Raw genomic sequence first — 16,318 nt, 5'->3', positions numbered from 1 at the left:
TTTAGATTTAGATAAGCAACAATTTGAGTGTTATTTCTTAGTATTTCTAAATCCATAAAATGTATAACTTATATGTAAATATTTAACATATGTAAATGCATTACCATGAATAAATGTGTAACATATGGATTATAAATGTGTAACTATTTCTGTGTAAAAGCATAGTGTCTCTCAATTTAACATCACCAGGATTTTCTTAGTCTTACAAATGAAGAACCATTTTCGATCTTGCTAATATTTGGTAAGGACTGGAACATGTCCTGACTGTCATATTTCATGTGTTCTCATCACAGCCGGGACATTTCATTATATAAGAACAAGGGCACGCCCACGCAATGTTTATATGTGTGTAGGGACCCAGGGCGACGTTTTATTGTCTGGTGGGATGGGCCGTTCAAAATGAATAAATAATGAATGAAACTCTAAGGCTTGGTGCTGCATGCCGTGTCAGTCATGTCACATCATATGATGTCACGGGTCAGAGTGGGCGCCCTACTAAGCCTGCTGGGAAGACCTCACAGTGGTGACGACAGACGTGAGAGGTGTACAGACACGGTGTAGAGCAGGCGTCTCCAAGCCCCCAGGCCTCTCCACCTGCTGTAGCCCAGATCCTGACAAAGAAGTGGACCAAACACGTGTGCAGCAAAGACAGACAAAGAAAAGAGCTTACATAGTTGATTTAACCTCATAATGACATAATTAAACTTTTTAACCATCCAAGCATTTCTGTGTTTTTTTATTTTATTTTATTTAATGTCAGTTTGCATTTAAATGTTTCCTTCTTCAATTAGAAAGAGTTCTATTTATTTTATTTTATAGATTTGGTGACTATTTTTACCCTACATTTGTAATTTGCAATCTGTATCAGAACCAGAACCACAAAGCAATCGGTCCTCACAACGATGTAATACAACGCGACACACACACACACACACACACACACAGAGAGAGAGAGAGAGAGAGAGAGAGAGAGAAGGTCTGGCCCTGCCCACAAAAATACATGCCTGGAGTGCTTCCTTATTTAAGGAGTTCCCCCACGAAGCCGTGACAGCAGCGCGCACCATGGCCACCCGGCGCTGCAGGACCGTCGCGCTGGTCGCCTTCGTGGCGGCTGCGCTCGTGGGCATCGTGCTGCTCGCCATCTCCGCGGCGGACGTCAGGCGACCTCCGGACTTCATGGTAATGCCGCGATCCCTCTCCTCTCCTGCGTGGAAGTGTCCCGAGGGGCGGGCCTGGGTTCGAGAAGCAGCCGCGCGCCGTGGACCGAACCCAAGTCCGAACTCCATCAACTTAATTAGAACGCATACACAGACATGACGGGAATGAGTCTATAATGATATTTGCGACTGTTATTTCGTGAAAATTATTAATAATGACAAACACTGCCTTTTTTTTTTTTTTAATTATAACAAATTGATAATTTCCCAGAGGAACCTTAATACGTGTAGTTACTTGTTGGTTATTCCATTGTGCAGGCTGCTGTGGAGCCTTTTGTTTGCTCAGGCAGTTAAATGAAATCTCTCCTTTGATGGTTTCTGTCATGCTGCTGCAGTTTGCCCAATAACGCCTTGAAAACAATAACCTGAGTTATAGACTGCAGTAATTATTTCAGCCTTTCGTGCATGTTGAAGTGTGCCATTATAACATTTGGCAGCCATTCATTTCACGCCTCTCACGCGTGAACCCCGGTTAAATGGAGCCTCTGATTTAGGAGTTGCGGAAAAGTGGCATAACTTTGCCACAGAGCGTTAAATGCAAATTGGACCTGCACATCTCTCAACCGGGTTAATTTTGTGTGCCAACAGAAAAGAAAATGACAATAGGGTGACACTGGGTGGATTATAGGGTGAACTTCATTAGCAGAATCAAAGCGTTTAGAGCTTCTGTCGATCCCCGAGCAGAGTCTCCGTGTAAAAATAATTATTATGTGCACAGGTTGAGCTCTGTGGGTGTATCTGCAGTATGTAAACCCTCAGGGCTTAATCCACCATCAAAGCAACAGCGACACACAGCCTGCCTGGGTTTTGTGTTCCTCCGATGCTATTCATGCTGCTTCAAAACGCAAAAGCTCTTGGCATGGAAAAAAAAAAAAGGCGAAGGTGTGTCACAGAGTCTGATTACAATGGTACAAAGGATGGTTACCAGCGGCAAATTGACTAGCAGTAGAAAGGACAGGGATAGACAGCTCATCGCATGTCTGATCTGTGCTTCAGGGTTCGTGATGTTTGTGCCAGTAGAGTGTTACAGGGACCGTTTGGTAGCGACTGCAGCGTTTTTCTGTTGACATTTTGCACCACTGTTCCTCAAACATATGGTGAAAAGGGGCACACATCTCACTAACCACAGGGTGCAGTTGAGCGTCCGCTTTCATGCTCACGGGTCCCTGTTTCAAACTTTGTCATGCAAACCTGCATGAGTGGGCGAGGCAGGCCTTGCAACCACGTACCACATACGACCGGCACAAAATTCGCCACCATGGCAAGAGTTTCCAACACTCTTACTTTCTCAGCTGATATGGAGAGTGATTAAATTATCTTATCTCTTCCTTCCCAGTATGGCATTGTCCTGGATGCTGGCTCATCCCACACAGCTATGTTCATTTACAAGTGGCCAGCAGATAAGCAGAAAGGGACCGGTATTGTGACCCAGCACACTGACTGCCATGTTAAAGGTGAGCGAGAGATACAGAGAGTGATTGAGAGCGAGATAGAGCTCAGTGAACACCCTGCAGTGACAGTGATTAGCTGTCTATGCCATATATATATATATATATATATATACTGTTCATCAGTATAACCAGATTAGCCAATGAAGATAATAATAATGTTGATAATGACAGATCTAAAATAATAGCTTTCCACTGTTGCAGGCAATGAAACATTCATTTTTTAGTTGTATTGTTGCATATTGTTGAAATGCTTTATTCAGCAGTTATAGAAGTAATTCTGTATTTTGGATTTATAGTTTCTGTTCCTCCTCAACTACTTCTTTTTCTTTTCACATTATTTGGTCTCCATGGGCAACCCAACATCGAGTATTTTTTTTTACATAGCCACCATTCCAAGTCATGGTCAAGTCAACTGTGTGTGTCTCTTCAAGGAGGGGGAATATCCAGCTATGCAGGAAAACAAGGGGAGGCTGGACGGAGTCTTGAAACCTGTCTGGACCAGGCTAAGCAGGACATCCCACAATCAAGACACCACCAAACCCCTGTGTACCTGGGCGCCACCGCGGGTATGAGGCTTCTAAAGTGAGTGCACTGCTGAATGAGCAAATATTGTCCAATAGTGTATTCCACTGATTTCAGCCTTTAGTAACCTTAGTAACCTTTTGTGTCTGAAAAGCATGTCGAACCCAAAAGAGTCAGACAAGATTCTTGAGGAGGTTGGCAAAAAATTGAAGATGTACCCTTTTGACTTTCGTGGAGCTTCCATATTGAGTGGGCAGGAAGAAGGTGCCTATGGCTGGGTTACAGTTAATTATCTACTGGAGAACTTCATCAAGGTATATTGCATTAATGTACACTTTCAATTATAATGCAAATACTGTAAATGTGATGTAATAGTCTTGTAAAATTGTAATGTAAAATTCATAAGGATGACTTGTAATTGTGTGTTCTGTTAAGAAATTCACATTCTCAGAGGAAGTGCATTGGTTGACTTTACTAGAAATAAACACATATGAGTAGATCAGAGAAATTCAAGGATTAAAAAACACTATGATTAGTGTGTCACATGGTATGGTGTGCATCAAATTTAATGTTTTAAATGGTCCTGCCTGGTTTCCACCTCTGTGCCTATTTTATCAGGCCTCCAGATGCAGGCACATCACGAACACACCACAAACACGTTGCTCCCACATTGGAAAATAGTGTACATATGCATGAACTCATTCACTGTCCATCTCCAGCTCGATATATGGTTTGTCTCTGGCTAGAATGAGTTGTGCACCCTATACAAGAAATAAAAAACACGGCGGCATTATTATTATCATAATGCCTGAATTTTTATTAATAAAATGGTTGCAGTGATTAATGTGCCAGACCTAGATTACATTGAGACTCAAGAAGCATTAACCTACAGCACGCCCTGAAAATTATTGTGCCATCAACACCTTCCAATCTCCATGAATTTTGACCAATGTCGTTTCACTTCTTCCACAGTACAGCTTTGTTGGTCAGTGGCTAATTCCAAGCAGGAAGACAGTGGGCGCATTAGATTTTGGAGGCGCCTCCACCCAGATAACCTTTGAGACTCAGAGTGCCATAGAAGACAAGGACAACAAGATGACATTACAGCTCTACGGCCAAAACTATAGCCTTTATACGCAAAGCTTCCTGTGCTATGGCAGGGACCAGGTCTTACGCAAGTTGTTGGCCCATCTGTTGCAGGTGAGTTTATACAAATGTCAGTGGCAGTGTGGCAGTAATCAACAACGTACTCATAAAAATCCTTTTTCAGGCAAAAGGTTTATGAATGTGATTTGTTTTTGATTCATTTGTCAAACTTGAGAAAAATAATGTGGAAATAATGTTATTTAACATTAATACAAGTTCCCCTGACCTGCCTGTGGTCCTGTAGTGGCTAGAAATTGTGATAATGAAGAGAGCTTTGGTCATTCTGCTTCACCGTTCAGAGAGCATCTCAGACGCTGGAATTACAATTACATTACATTACATTTACAGCATTTATCAGACGCCCTTATCCAGAGTGACTTACAATCAGTAGTTACAGGGACAGTCCCTCCCCACTCAGGGTTAAGTGTCTTGCTCAGGGACACAATGGTTGTAAGTGGGATTTGAACCTGGGTCTTCTGGTTCATAGGCGAGTGTGTTACTAGGCTACTACCTCCACAACAATTTGTCCCCATATGTTGAATTTGTCCTCTTATGTCATCAAAAGGGGAAAGGTTACCTCCCCTTTCTCATGCTTTGTCCACCCAGAGAATTTCCCACCCCTCCCCTAAAAAAGTAACTCCACAGACCATCATGGCTTCCAAACATGCAAAAGCATTGTAGTTGCTCAGTGATGAGCACAAATGTATTTTTTTTAGTTCCGTCACACGAGAATCTGAAGAACCAGTTAGTTGATCAAATTTTCTTCTAGAAAAACACCTTTCTTTTAGTGGCAAATAAGTGTTGATTTACGCGAATGCCTGCACACTTCTAAAGGTTGCTCCTCTCCTCTCTCTTCCTAATTTGTATTTAAAGCTACACACACCAAAAAGGGCCTTTAAATCATGGCTCGATGACACACTGTAGCACACTGGAGCAACAACTGGAAAGAGCGTCCCCACCCTTTACAGTTAACCATTATTTACATTAACCTTAACTGCATTAATCAGACGGCCTTATCCAGAGCACCTTACAATCAGTAGTTACAGGGACAGTCCCCCTCGAAACACTCAGGGGTAAGCGTCTTGCTCATCGACACAATGGTAGTAAGTAAGGTTTGACTGTGACTTTCTGGTCTTCTGCTTCATAAGCAATTGTGGGCCATTATAAAAGCATCAATGGTGCTGTAACATTATACTGTTTACTAGCTAGCAACCCCATTGCTATCTATTCCTGCAAGATACTACCATGGAGTAGTAGGTTTTAAACCCCAATTACTACCATTGTGTCCCTGAGCAAGACACTTATCCCTGATTGAGGGGGACAGGGGGGGCTGTCCCTGTAACTACTGATTGAAAGGCACTCTGGGTAAGGGTATCTGAAGAATTCACAGAATTCACAGAACAGCTTTGTGTCCTCAATTAATTTTTTTTAAAAGATGGACACATGAAGAAGAGTTTGATTGATAAATATTTGTTTAGTTTGCTTAATTATTTATATCCTAACTGTATTCAGATTTGTTTTACTGTTGCTAACTTGCAAAAATAGGAGATAAATAATGACCATTCTGTTGCAGCCTGAGAGAAATGAAATTGGACATTGTCCTCTGGTCCCAAATTGAATTCTGTGTGTAACTGGCCAATAAAGCTGCTAGTTCGTACTGACTCTTGAGAAAAGGGACATGGAGCACCTTCAGTGCAGTGAAAGTGATAGTGATTAGTGGTCACATGTGACACATCACACATTGACCCAGTGCACACAGTGAAATGTGTCCTCTGCATTTAACCCATCCCCTAAGAGCAGCCATAACAGGCACCCGAGGAGCAGTGTGTGGGGTGTGGGGATGGTACTTTGCTCAGTGTCACCTCAGCGGTTCGGGATTCGAACCAACTATCTTCCGATTACGTGTCTGTTTCCTTGCCGGGGGCAGTGGTGGCCTAGCGGTTAAGGAAGCGGCACCGTAATCAGAAGGTTGCTGGTTCGAATCCCGATCCGCCAAGGTGCCACTGAGCAAAGCACCGTCCCCCCACACTGCTCCCCGGGCGCCTGTCATGGCTGCCCACTGCTCACTCAGGGTGATGGGTTAAATGCAGAGGACAAATTTCACTGTGTGCACCGTGTGCTGTGCTGCTGTGTATCACATGTGACAATCACTTCACTTTGCCACTGCCTAGCGGGGAGATCCCCCCTCCCTTTTTCATGGTTTAATTATATACACTTAGTCAATTTGGACACTCAATTGAGTGGATAATAAAACTGGTCTTAATGGTGAGATAAACTCTTACAAGGTTCTGATATAGACCACATCAATTCACAATGCACACATATCTCCAGGCTGCCTGCTTATCTATCTCACATGCACGTGGACAGACCATATACATAATGTGATGGAACATAGGCTAATATTAGGCTACTGCTGAGTTTCCACTGTTCCTGATAGCCACTCACACTCACGCCATGCCTTCAGGGGGATAGGGAATGGAGAGTTTTTTTAAGGCGAAGGGTGAAGGTTGTGGGTGCACAAAACTGGTGGAGCAAGAATGCTAATTACTGAAGGGTCCAAGTCCACCTTAGGTTGCGTATCAGACATCTAGAGACATATACCTCTGACTGTTGAATGTTGGAGTTGTATTATTTTAAACTGAAAATGACATTTTGCAACTCCTTAAATGACAATTAAACATAAGTAAGTGAGCATTAACTGGTTGCTCGAATTTGTTTCCTTACTTATTGTTTTCACTGAATTATATTTACAGCATTTATCAGACGCCCTTATCCAGAGCGACTTACAATCAGTAGTCACAGGGACAGTCCCCCTGGAGCAACTTAGGGTTAAATGTCTTGCTCAAATCCCATTTGCCCAGTAAGTGGGATTTGAACCTGGGTCCTCTGGTTCATAGTGTGTTACCCACTATGCTACTACCACTTCACTGTTCACTCTTTCTTTACATTATTTTAGATCCAACACTACTCTTCTGTCATATCCAACCCCTGCTACCCAGATGGTCACAGAGTCACAATGACGCTGGACAAAATCTTTGATTCTCCTTGCACAGCTGACATGAGGCCAACTATGTACAAGCCAGAGAGCAGCATGGAAGTGCAAGGCTCAGGGGATTATAAAGCTTGCCTCGGCAACGTTTCAGAAATGTTCTCCTTCAAAAACTGTCCTTTTTCCAAATGCTCCTTCAATGGTGTGTTCCAGCCTAATGTTACCGGCAACTTTATGGTAAGAATTTTCACCTGCAAGTCTATATATAATGTTGTGTTTTTTCTTAGTATATATTGCAAAAAGATAAACTTCCTAAGCCTTTTTAAGTCTTAAGACCAAACAGCTTTTACACCATTATTATATAATAATATAATCCTATTAAAAAATGCATTCAAAAACTGTAAGCAACATAATTATGACTCATTATGATTAATCAGTAACTATGCAGCAATAACATTTCCATGTTATGCATTTTCTAACTGACACTTCCTCCTTCCAACAGGCCTTCTCTGCCTTTTTCTATACTTACTCATTTCTGCAGCGCACCACTGGCATCACAGTGAGCTCCCCCAGACTTCTGGATAATGCCACCAGAGCTGTGTGCAACCTGAGCATGGAGGAGGTAGTGTTCGGCAGATCCCAGTCTAACAACTGCTTCTTCGGTGCCGTAGTATTCAGAGGAAATGTCCATCGTCGAACAGGCATTTTGAGATAATCGAGAGCATTCACGCAAACCACTTCCCACCCTCATTCAGGGATGACTCACCCTTTAATCTCACAGTTCCCTACGGAAAAAAAACACTCACGCACATTGTTTGAATGGAAAGATCAAAGAGGAGAGCTTGGGGGCCTTATAGTGTTTGAATGAATGTTTCTGGTGGTTGTATTGAAGTCCTTGTCTCAGCAGTACATGTATGACGTCCCACCCTCTATTTCATTCTCAGATGCTGCAAAAGGCCCCTGACCAACAAGGCCGCATCCAGGATTACTGCGCCGCCTCTGTGTTTATCCAGGTGCTCTTGCTTCAAGGCTATAAGTTTGATGAGCTTTCCTTCTCACACATCACTTTTCAGAAGAAGGTGAGCACATATTACATACGTCAAGTTCATCATGTCGGGTATATGGCCATTGGTCAGTCATAGCGCTTAACTATGAACCAATAAAACGTGTCAGTGAGCTGTAAGTAAGGAGTGAGTAAAAGCTCACTTCCATTTTTTGACTTTTTCAGGTAGAGGATACTTCAGTTGGCTGGGCAATGGGCTACATGCTCAGTCTGAGCAGCCTGCTGCCAGGGGAAAGCTTGCCACTGCAAAAAGCTATAAGTCCGCAAGTGTGGGGTGGCCTGCTGTTCCTCTTCGCGTTCATGTTCGTCATAGGTGTAGCATTTCTTTTCACGCAGGTGTTGTACAAAAAGAAAAAGAGTAACAGCAACATGATTTAATGTTCTTGTGTCCTAACCCTTTGTCTCTCCATGTTTTTTGTTTCATGTTACATGCATTATTATGTTATTACACTCAGCATGTGCCAGCACATTTTAGCTTTCATATAAGCTGTGAATGAAATTGTAGTTTTACTTTTACATTGTTTGTCATAACAAAATCCAATATTTGTTACATGTATTACCTTTTCTAAAACTTGTGGGAAGAAATATGTCTAATAAAGCACATTTTTATAAATGTTTTGATATTATTTTGCACAGTGAAAAAGATTTTACTCTACTGCTGCATAAGTGGTCTCTTTAACCCATGTGGAAATGTACTTCTGGCTACAGATGTGTTCTGTTAATATCTAATTTCAATGCAACTCTGAAATGTAATGTAAGGATACAGATTGTATTTGACTAAATGTCAGCAGCCATTCCAGCAGAAAAAACATACAGTACAGGCCAAAAGTTTGGACACACCTTCTCATTCAATGTGTTTTCTTTATTTTCATGACCATTTACGTTGGTAGATTCTCACTGAAGGTATCAAAACTATGAATGAACACATGTGGAGTCATCGAGAGAATTCCAAGGTAGTAATCAGAGCAAAGGGTGGATATTTTGAAGAAACTAGAATATAAAACAGTTATTCACCTTTTTTTGTTGAGTACATAACTCCACATGTGTTCATTCATAGTTTTGATGCCTTCAGTGAGAATCTACCATGTAAATGGCCATGAAGATAAAAAAAAACACATTGAATGAGAAGGTGTGTAAAAACTTTTGGCCTGTATTGTACTTATTAACAATAAACACAAACGTAAAACCCCATAGCCTGGCGACACCGATAACTGAGTTCCACGTGGTCCGTGTTTCCAGTCGGGGACGTGAGGATGACGCACACGCCGGAAGTGTGATACGCTTCGAACGATCCCAACAACAACAGCGCGCAAAACGTCGTCCGGACCTTTTAACCTCGAAATGCAACGACGGCAGAGTCGCGTGCAGACGGCGATGAAAACGTTTTCCGGGTTAACCGAGCTGGGGATATCCAACGGCGAGGACCTGAAAGAAACTCTGACGAACTGCACGGAGCCGCTGAAAGCCATCGACCAGTTTCAGGTACGCTGGGTGGACGTTTTCTTCCGCCCTCAATTCTTCTTTTTTTACGCGTTTCGTCGTTTTATCCGCGCAAGTGTTCCGCGCCATTAGACCTGATGCTTGCCTGTCACCGTCGCCCGTTTTCCTGCTTTACCTACTTTACCTACTTTGAGCTAATTTTTCCCCCACAAGCGCTAAACCAGGTTGGGAAGTTGATCTAAAAGCAATATTTTTTCTTTCAGTTGTCAATCGCTGTCCCAAGTTCATTTGCATGAATCGCGACATTTGGGTAACTGTGCGAATCTGATAAAAGAATGATGCGTGCTTTTTTTTTTTTTACTTTTTTTTAAAATTCTGTTGCATTATGTTCTAAAACTGAATGATCCAATGTGTGTTGCTGCTGGATGGATTTCAGATGGAAAATGGCATCCTTCTGCCCACACTGCAGTCTGCTCTTCCATTTTTGGATCTTCACGGCACTCCGAGACTGGAGTTTCATCAGTCCGTCTTTGACGAACTTCGTGAAAAATTGATGGAGCGAGTTGCTACGATAGCAGAAGGGAAGGAAGAAGATCGGTGAGCCTTACATATATTAACCTTGAACACTGTGTTCTGTTACGTGAGCAGTTGTAGCCTACAACCAGAGGACCACAAAGTCACAGGTTCAAACCCCACTTACCACCATTGTGTCCCTGAACAAGACTCTTTAACCCTGAGTGTCTCCAGGGTGACTGTCCCTGTCACCACTGACTGTTAGGGTGTCTGATCCCTTCTAATTTCCCTACATTTTAAAATGCTGATATGAGCCTTTACTTTTGTAGGTACAATAAACTTGAAGAACTTTTGGAAAAGAGTTTCCCACTGGTGAAGATGCCCTCTATACAGCCTGTAGTTATGCAAGTGATGAAGCACTTACCAAAGGCAAGACACCCCACCTCGACAACGCATATGCATGCAAATGTTCCATTACATGTTACCTTTTTTATTATCTGATGGGGGTTGGACTCTCTGTGTGATCAATATTTGTGCTTCACAGGTGCCTGAGAAAAAGCTGAAGCAGGTGATGGCTGATAAAGAACTGTACAAAGTCTGTGCGGTTGAGGTGAAGAGACAGATCTGGCAGGACAACCAGGCTCTTTTTGGAGATGAGGTTTCTCCTCTGTTAAAGCAGTACATTGTGGAGAAGGAGGCGGCACTCTTCAGCACTGACCTCTCCATTCTGCACAATTTTTTCACTCCCTCACCTAAGACTCGGCGACAGGGAGAAGTAAGCTTGCATTAATAATAACAATTCTAATTCTGTTGTGTGCTTGGAGTGGCATTTTTATTAGGAGTCTAGGTGCAATCTGTGGATTTTCTTCCAACTGAGCAGTGCTTCTCAATTATTTTCTATTACGCCTCCTTGGTAGAAACTTTTTGTGCCCACAACTTTCCAGCCGCCAACATTTTCAGAGACAGTAATGATACCGGTCTCTCCTTGTCTCCCACCGTAGTCACAGTGAGGCCAAGTGCTACATACTCTTCGTCATACTCTTAGCTTTTGGGAGACTTACATTTGTCTCATTATCTCTGTCTCTCTCTCCACCGGTCTTCTAACTTTGTCAGATTAGCATAACGGGAGAGCAAACTGATAACCCTAAAGCCTAACCCTACCCACATACATTATATAAAACGTTTTACCCAGGGGGGCGCACTGTAGTAGAGGTATACGTTATTCTGGTGAAATACTGACACCTGTATAAAGAAATTTGAAATCTTCAGTTGGTTAACATTGCAACTTCTTTCTTAGTGTAATCCCTACAGCATAAAGCTCCAGCTAACACAAGTCAAACTCGTCTTTTTCGATCGTCTGCAGGTCGTCCAACAGCTAACTCAGATGATTGGGAAGAATGTGAAGCTGTACGACATGGTTCTTCAGTTCCTGCGAACTCTCTTTTTGCGCACACGCAACGTTCACTATTGCACTTTGCGTGCGGAGCTCCTCATGTCCCTTCATGACCTTGATATCAGTGAAATCTGCTTGGTTGACCCCTGCCACAAGGTAACATCAGTCACAAACCTTTTTACCAATTAAATACAATTAGCACCGTTTTTATGCAGATTAAGTAGGATTGGTGAATTCGCTGTCATATTCATGACTAAATAAAGAGATAAAACACATTTTACTAGCTCCACATAATTATATGAAAGATGAAAAGTATAACAAGCTCACTACATCAATAACATTCATTAATAATAAAACAAACTTAAAATTTTACTAGAAACCCTAAAAATGAGATCTTACACAAAAAATGTAAAAGTTTATAATTAGTTACATATACAAGAGCTTTAAACAATTTGTTGACTTTATTAAATTTGTATACTATCTGAAAAAAACCTTAAACAAAAACGTATGTGTTTTTTTTTTTTTTTTTTTTTTTTTTTTTTTTTTTTTTTAATGTGTTCTTTTGGCAGTTCACCTGGTGTTTGGATGCTTGTATCAGGGAGAAGTTTGTTGATGCAAAGCGAGCCCGAGAATTACAGGGTTTCTTGGATGGAGTCAAGAAAGGACAAGAACAAGTCCTTGGGTACGAGTGATGGTTGGGTGAAATCACTGACTGAAAGTTTGTGAAAAAAAATTCACCAGAAAATTTCACAATAATAATAAAGTGCTAATAAGTGCTAATAAGACTGTAGCACTGTGTATGTAATGTACATATTCTTGAACTTGTTTATTCTAGAGATCTCTCCATGATTCTGTGTGACCCTTTTGCAAGTAACACACTGGTGCTGAGCACAGTCAGAAACCTGCAGGAGCTTCTCAGCCAGGACGCGTTGCCGAGAGTGAGAAATTTCTCTAGAACATGTTTCTGAAACTGTGTCCTAATCGTTCTGCCCCTGGCCGCGTTCATCACATGTTTTGTCTGTCCGTGTTTGTGAACAGGACAGTACAGATCTCCTCCTCCTGCTCCGGATGCTGTCTCTTGGCCAGGGTGCCTGGGATATGATCGACAGCCAGGTCTTCAAAGAACCTCGACTGGTATGGTGTTTAACTTTTTACAGTTTCGGTATTGTAGTTTGATGCAGTGAAGAAATGTTAACTTCTTTTTTTAAGGATCTGGAGGTTGTGACTCGTTTCCTGCCTGCCATGATGTCCATAGTGGTAGACGACTACACTTTCACAGTTGAACAGAAACTGCCCAGTGAGGAGAAGACCTCTGTTACATATCCCACTACACTTCCCGACACTTTTACCAAGTAAGCACAGGATGGGCATCTTGAGGTGGTCATTCAATGACAGTTGGTAGCTGATGATTGAGTCAGACTTTACAATATTTTTGTGCTTGGGTGGCCAAATTGTCAAACTACACATTTCAGCTATTACATAATTGTGTCAAAATCAGTCTAGTATCATCCAGGTATTATTAGGTATATATTACATATATTTGAAGGCTTTCTTACAGGGTTGCCAGCTTTGGTGGAGTGTACACATACACGCACACTGATTTGCATGTAGCATTGATGGCAGGGGCAGTGGTGGCCTTGTGAGTAAGGAAACAGACCCGTAAACGGAAGGTTGCCACTGAGCAAAGTGCCGTCCCCACACACTGCTTGCTTGGCACCAGAGCAGTTGTCAGTGCCGAATCCGAACCGCTTGCCCCGGTGCTGCACTCTGCGGCCTTGTGCGTGCACCACAGTCAAAGTTTCAGTCACGTGGTTATGCTGACGTGTGATTTTCTAATAGAGGGCAGAAAGTGAAAATGGAGAATACGTCTTCGTAGGAAAGCATTGCGAAATGTCTGAATACAGATTTAGACCCAATGTCTAGATAGTACTAACACTCTGTTAATTCATAAATACAGTATGTTGGACGTGACCCATATCTCATGAAGATAAGTGAGAACGGAGGAACTTTGACCGCTGCACTCCATGTTGAAGCAGGGAGTGTTTACATTTACATTTATGGCATTTATCAGACACCCTTATCCAGAGCGAGTTACAATCAGTATTTACAGGGACAGTCCCCCCGGAGCAATTAAGGGTTAAGTGTCTTGCTCAGGGACACAATGGTAGTAAGCATGATTTAAACCTGGGTCTTCTGGTTCATAGGCGAGTGTGTTACCCACTAGGCTACTACCACCCGTTTGGTCTTCCCCTTCGAAACACACACACAAAGCGGGAATGGAGGAAGCTGACATTATCAGTGCTCCGCCAATTCAACTTGATGAGCCCGGTCCCGTTCCCCCCACCGCAGCATCGCTGCAGCAGCCTCTCTTCTGCCTGCCTCCCCAACGCACCAGGGGGGCACCAGTTCAAATCAGCTCTAGTAATATATGAATAAAGATCTCAATCCATTGTTTGCCTGAACTAAATTAATTTTAGTCTGCAAATTAAAAAGCTAAATGGCACACAAGTGGTTTAAATAAGCGCATGTAAGCTTTGATTTTTTTTTTTCTAGGTTCCTGCAGGAGAACAGGGTGGCGTGTGAAATGGGTCTTTATTATGTGCTCCACATTGCAAAGCAAAGAAATAAAAATGCCTTGCAGAGGATGCTTCCTGCTCTAGGTGAGCTACAGTATAAGTTACAAAACCAAGTGTTTAGCCTCATCTTGATTTATGTGCCGTGTGAAGTGGTGAACTCTTTGACCTCTGACCTGTAGTGGAGACACACAATGACATGGGGTTTGGAGACATATTTCTGCACCTGCTAACAGGACACCTCACTCTGCTGTCTGACGAGTTTGGAACAGACGAGTTTTGTGCAACTGTTTTTGACAGTTTCTTACTCACGTCTTGCTCCAGGTGGGTCCAGTCTGGTTCCATATCGTATTCATTTCTCAAAACCCACCTAACATCTAAACAGCGTAATGTTCGTTTGGCTTTGTGGTGCTGGTTGTGTTAATATCCGTTATAGTAATAATTATTATTAATTAAGAATATAATATATAATGGATATTTAATTAATAATGTATAATGCATTGTTCTACTTTTAATTCCCTTTTTCGACAAGCTTAAATCGAAAACCTTTATTTTCCTGTGAAGAGAGCACTTAGATCTTCTGCCTGTGATTCTAGGAAAGGAACTGCGTTTGTGTCATTCAGATCTTCCAGACAGTGCTGGTTTCATTTGAACTCATTACGTATTCTTTCATCCCAGTAAAGAAAATGTGCACAGGCACACGCTGCGTCTCTTGAACCACCTTCACCAGAAAGTGCTGCCATCTTACATGGAGACCTTAATGAAGACCCTCGAACCACCAAAACAGGTTTTGTGTTTTTGTAGATGATTTTGTAGATGATCATTGTTGAAAACGCTGTTGAAAGTGATTCTTGAGTCAGATTAAGGGAGGTCAATCACCCAAAATTATCCAGCCATCAGGAGCCCTGTGGTTGATCATTTTATTTAATGACTGCATCATTACCACTGTTCTGAGTATGTAAATACTTCACCATATAGCTGTACAGTTACAGCTGATAGTCAGCCTGATGCCATAAACAACAGTTGATCTGTGAAAGAAAGAACCTTTTCAGAGGCATATAAGAGTAGTGTGTGTGTGTGTGTGTGTGTGTGTGTGTATATACGTCCAGAATTTCTCTTTGTTTAGCAAAAAACAGCAGATCATAGATGGGTTTATATGATAAATATGACATCATATAATTTCATAATGCACAATGTTTTTGAATTTTTTTTATTTTATTTTGAAATTCAGTTATTCTTCCTTATTGTTATTTCTGTAAAGTTTACACAGTTTTGCTGCATGTTGCTCAGAAGCTCCTCAGCTGATGCTTCTAATTTTTCTGGCCCATTGTACAGAGCAGCGAACCTGTGAAGGAGCTCTACACCCAGCTGGTGGAGAAGCTGGAGGCCCAGAAGCGGAGCCCACCTCAGCCCGACGAGCCGCCTCCTCTGGATCTGGGTCTGCACCCTGTTACTGTCCCCACCACTGCCACCACCACCACCACCACCACCTCCTCCACCCCTATTCCCACAACCCCTGTATGAGAGTCTGCCAGTGGCTGAGTTAACGGCACCCTGGAGCTGCGTCTCTTTTTAATGGACCGAGTCTTTTTTTCTGTTCATTCTTTCTCCCTCTTTTCTTTTCTTTTTCCCCCGACAAATCCTAAAACAATATTTTAACTTTTAATTTTCTTACTTTAAATAAGCAAGGTTTTTTTTTTGCCAAATTTATATTTTCTTATGTACAGTGTCTAATTGTAGTTTTCCTAGTGTGCTGTTTGTTTTCTTTGTTTACTCACAAAAGATGTAAATAAAATGTATTATTTGGAAATGTATGTTGTCATAAATATAGTAAATGTAGTGTACATGGCCTGTACACTCAGCTTGGCTTCAGTCAGCGTTGAGAATGAAACCATGGTTGACTATGTTTAAAACATGCCACATAAGTACCTCTAAATTGGAATCAACTGTGGAATTTATCTTACTAATGAATTTCTCCAGAGGCTCCTCTGTAACATGAGGAAGGAAACTA

At 42.0% G+C, this 16,318-nt stretch overlaps 2 protein-coding genes across 2 annotated transcripts; both read left to right on the top strand.

Annotated features, from left to right (window-relative positions):
* The first annotated feature begins 1,019 nt into the window (after positions 1-1,019).
* On the top strand, positions 1,020-8,995 carry LOC114799502 (ectonucleoside triphosphate diphosphohydrolase 2-like). The gene is made up of 9 exons (XM_028996207.1): positions 1,020-1,179; positions 2,554-2,671; positions 3,100-3,250; positions 3,345-3,504; positions 4,163-4,390; positions 7,293-7,562; positions 7,828-7,947; positions 8,270-8,404; positions 8,554-8,995. Exons 1-9 carry the CDS (start codon positions 1,063-1,065, stop codon positions 8,764-8,766), a joined length of 1,512 nt encoding a protein of 503 aa, XP_028852040.1. The 5' UTR covers positions 1,020-1,062; the 3' UTR covers positions 8,767-8,995.
* A 646-nt stretch (positions 8,996-9,641) lies between these two features.
* On the top strand, positions 9,642-15,985 carry nelfb (negative elongation factor complex member B). Its single transcript, XM_028996449.1, has 13 exons — positions 9,642-9,870; positions 10,265-10,425; positions 10,671-10,770; positions 10,886-11,116; positions 11,705-11,890; positions 12,304-12,416; positions 12,570-12,672; positions 12,773-12,868; positions 12,944-13,086; positions 14,288-14,394; positions 14,490-14,631; positions 14,986-15,094; positions 15,643-15,985. Exons 1-13 carry the CDS (start codon positions 9,730-9,732, stop codon positions 15,829-15,831), a joined length of 1,821 nt encoding a protein of 606 aa, XP_028852282.1. The 5' UTR covers positions 9,642-9,729; the 3' UTR covers positions 15,832-15,985.
* Positions 15,986-16,318: the final 333 nt, after the last annotated feature.

Source organism: Denticeps clupeoides, chromosome 11 (genome assembly GCF_900700375.1).
Source record: "Denticeps clupeoides chromosome 11, fDenClu1.1, whole genome shotgun sequence".
Taxonomy (NCBI): Eukaryota; Metazoa; Chordata; class Actinopteri; order Clupeiformes; family Denticipitidae; genus Denticeps; species Denticeps clupeoides.
The sequence above is the reverse complement of the archived record's forward strand: the minus strand, read 5'-3'. Positions and strand labels throughout refer to the sequence as shown.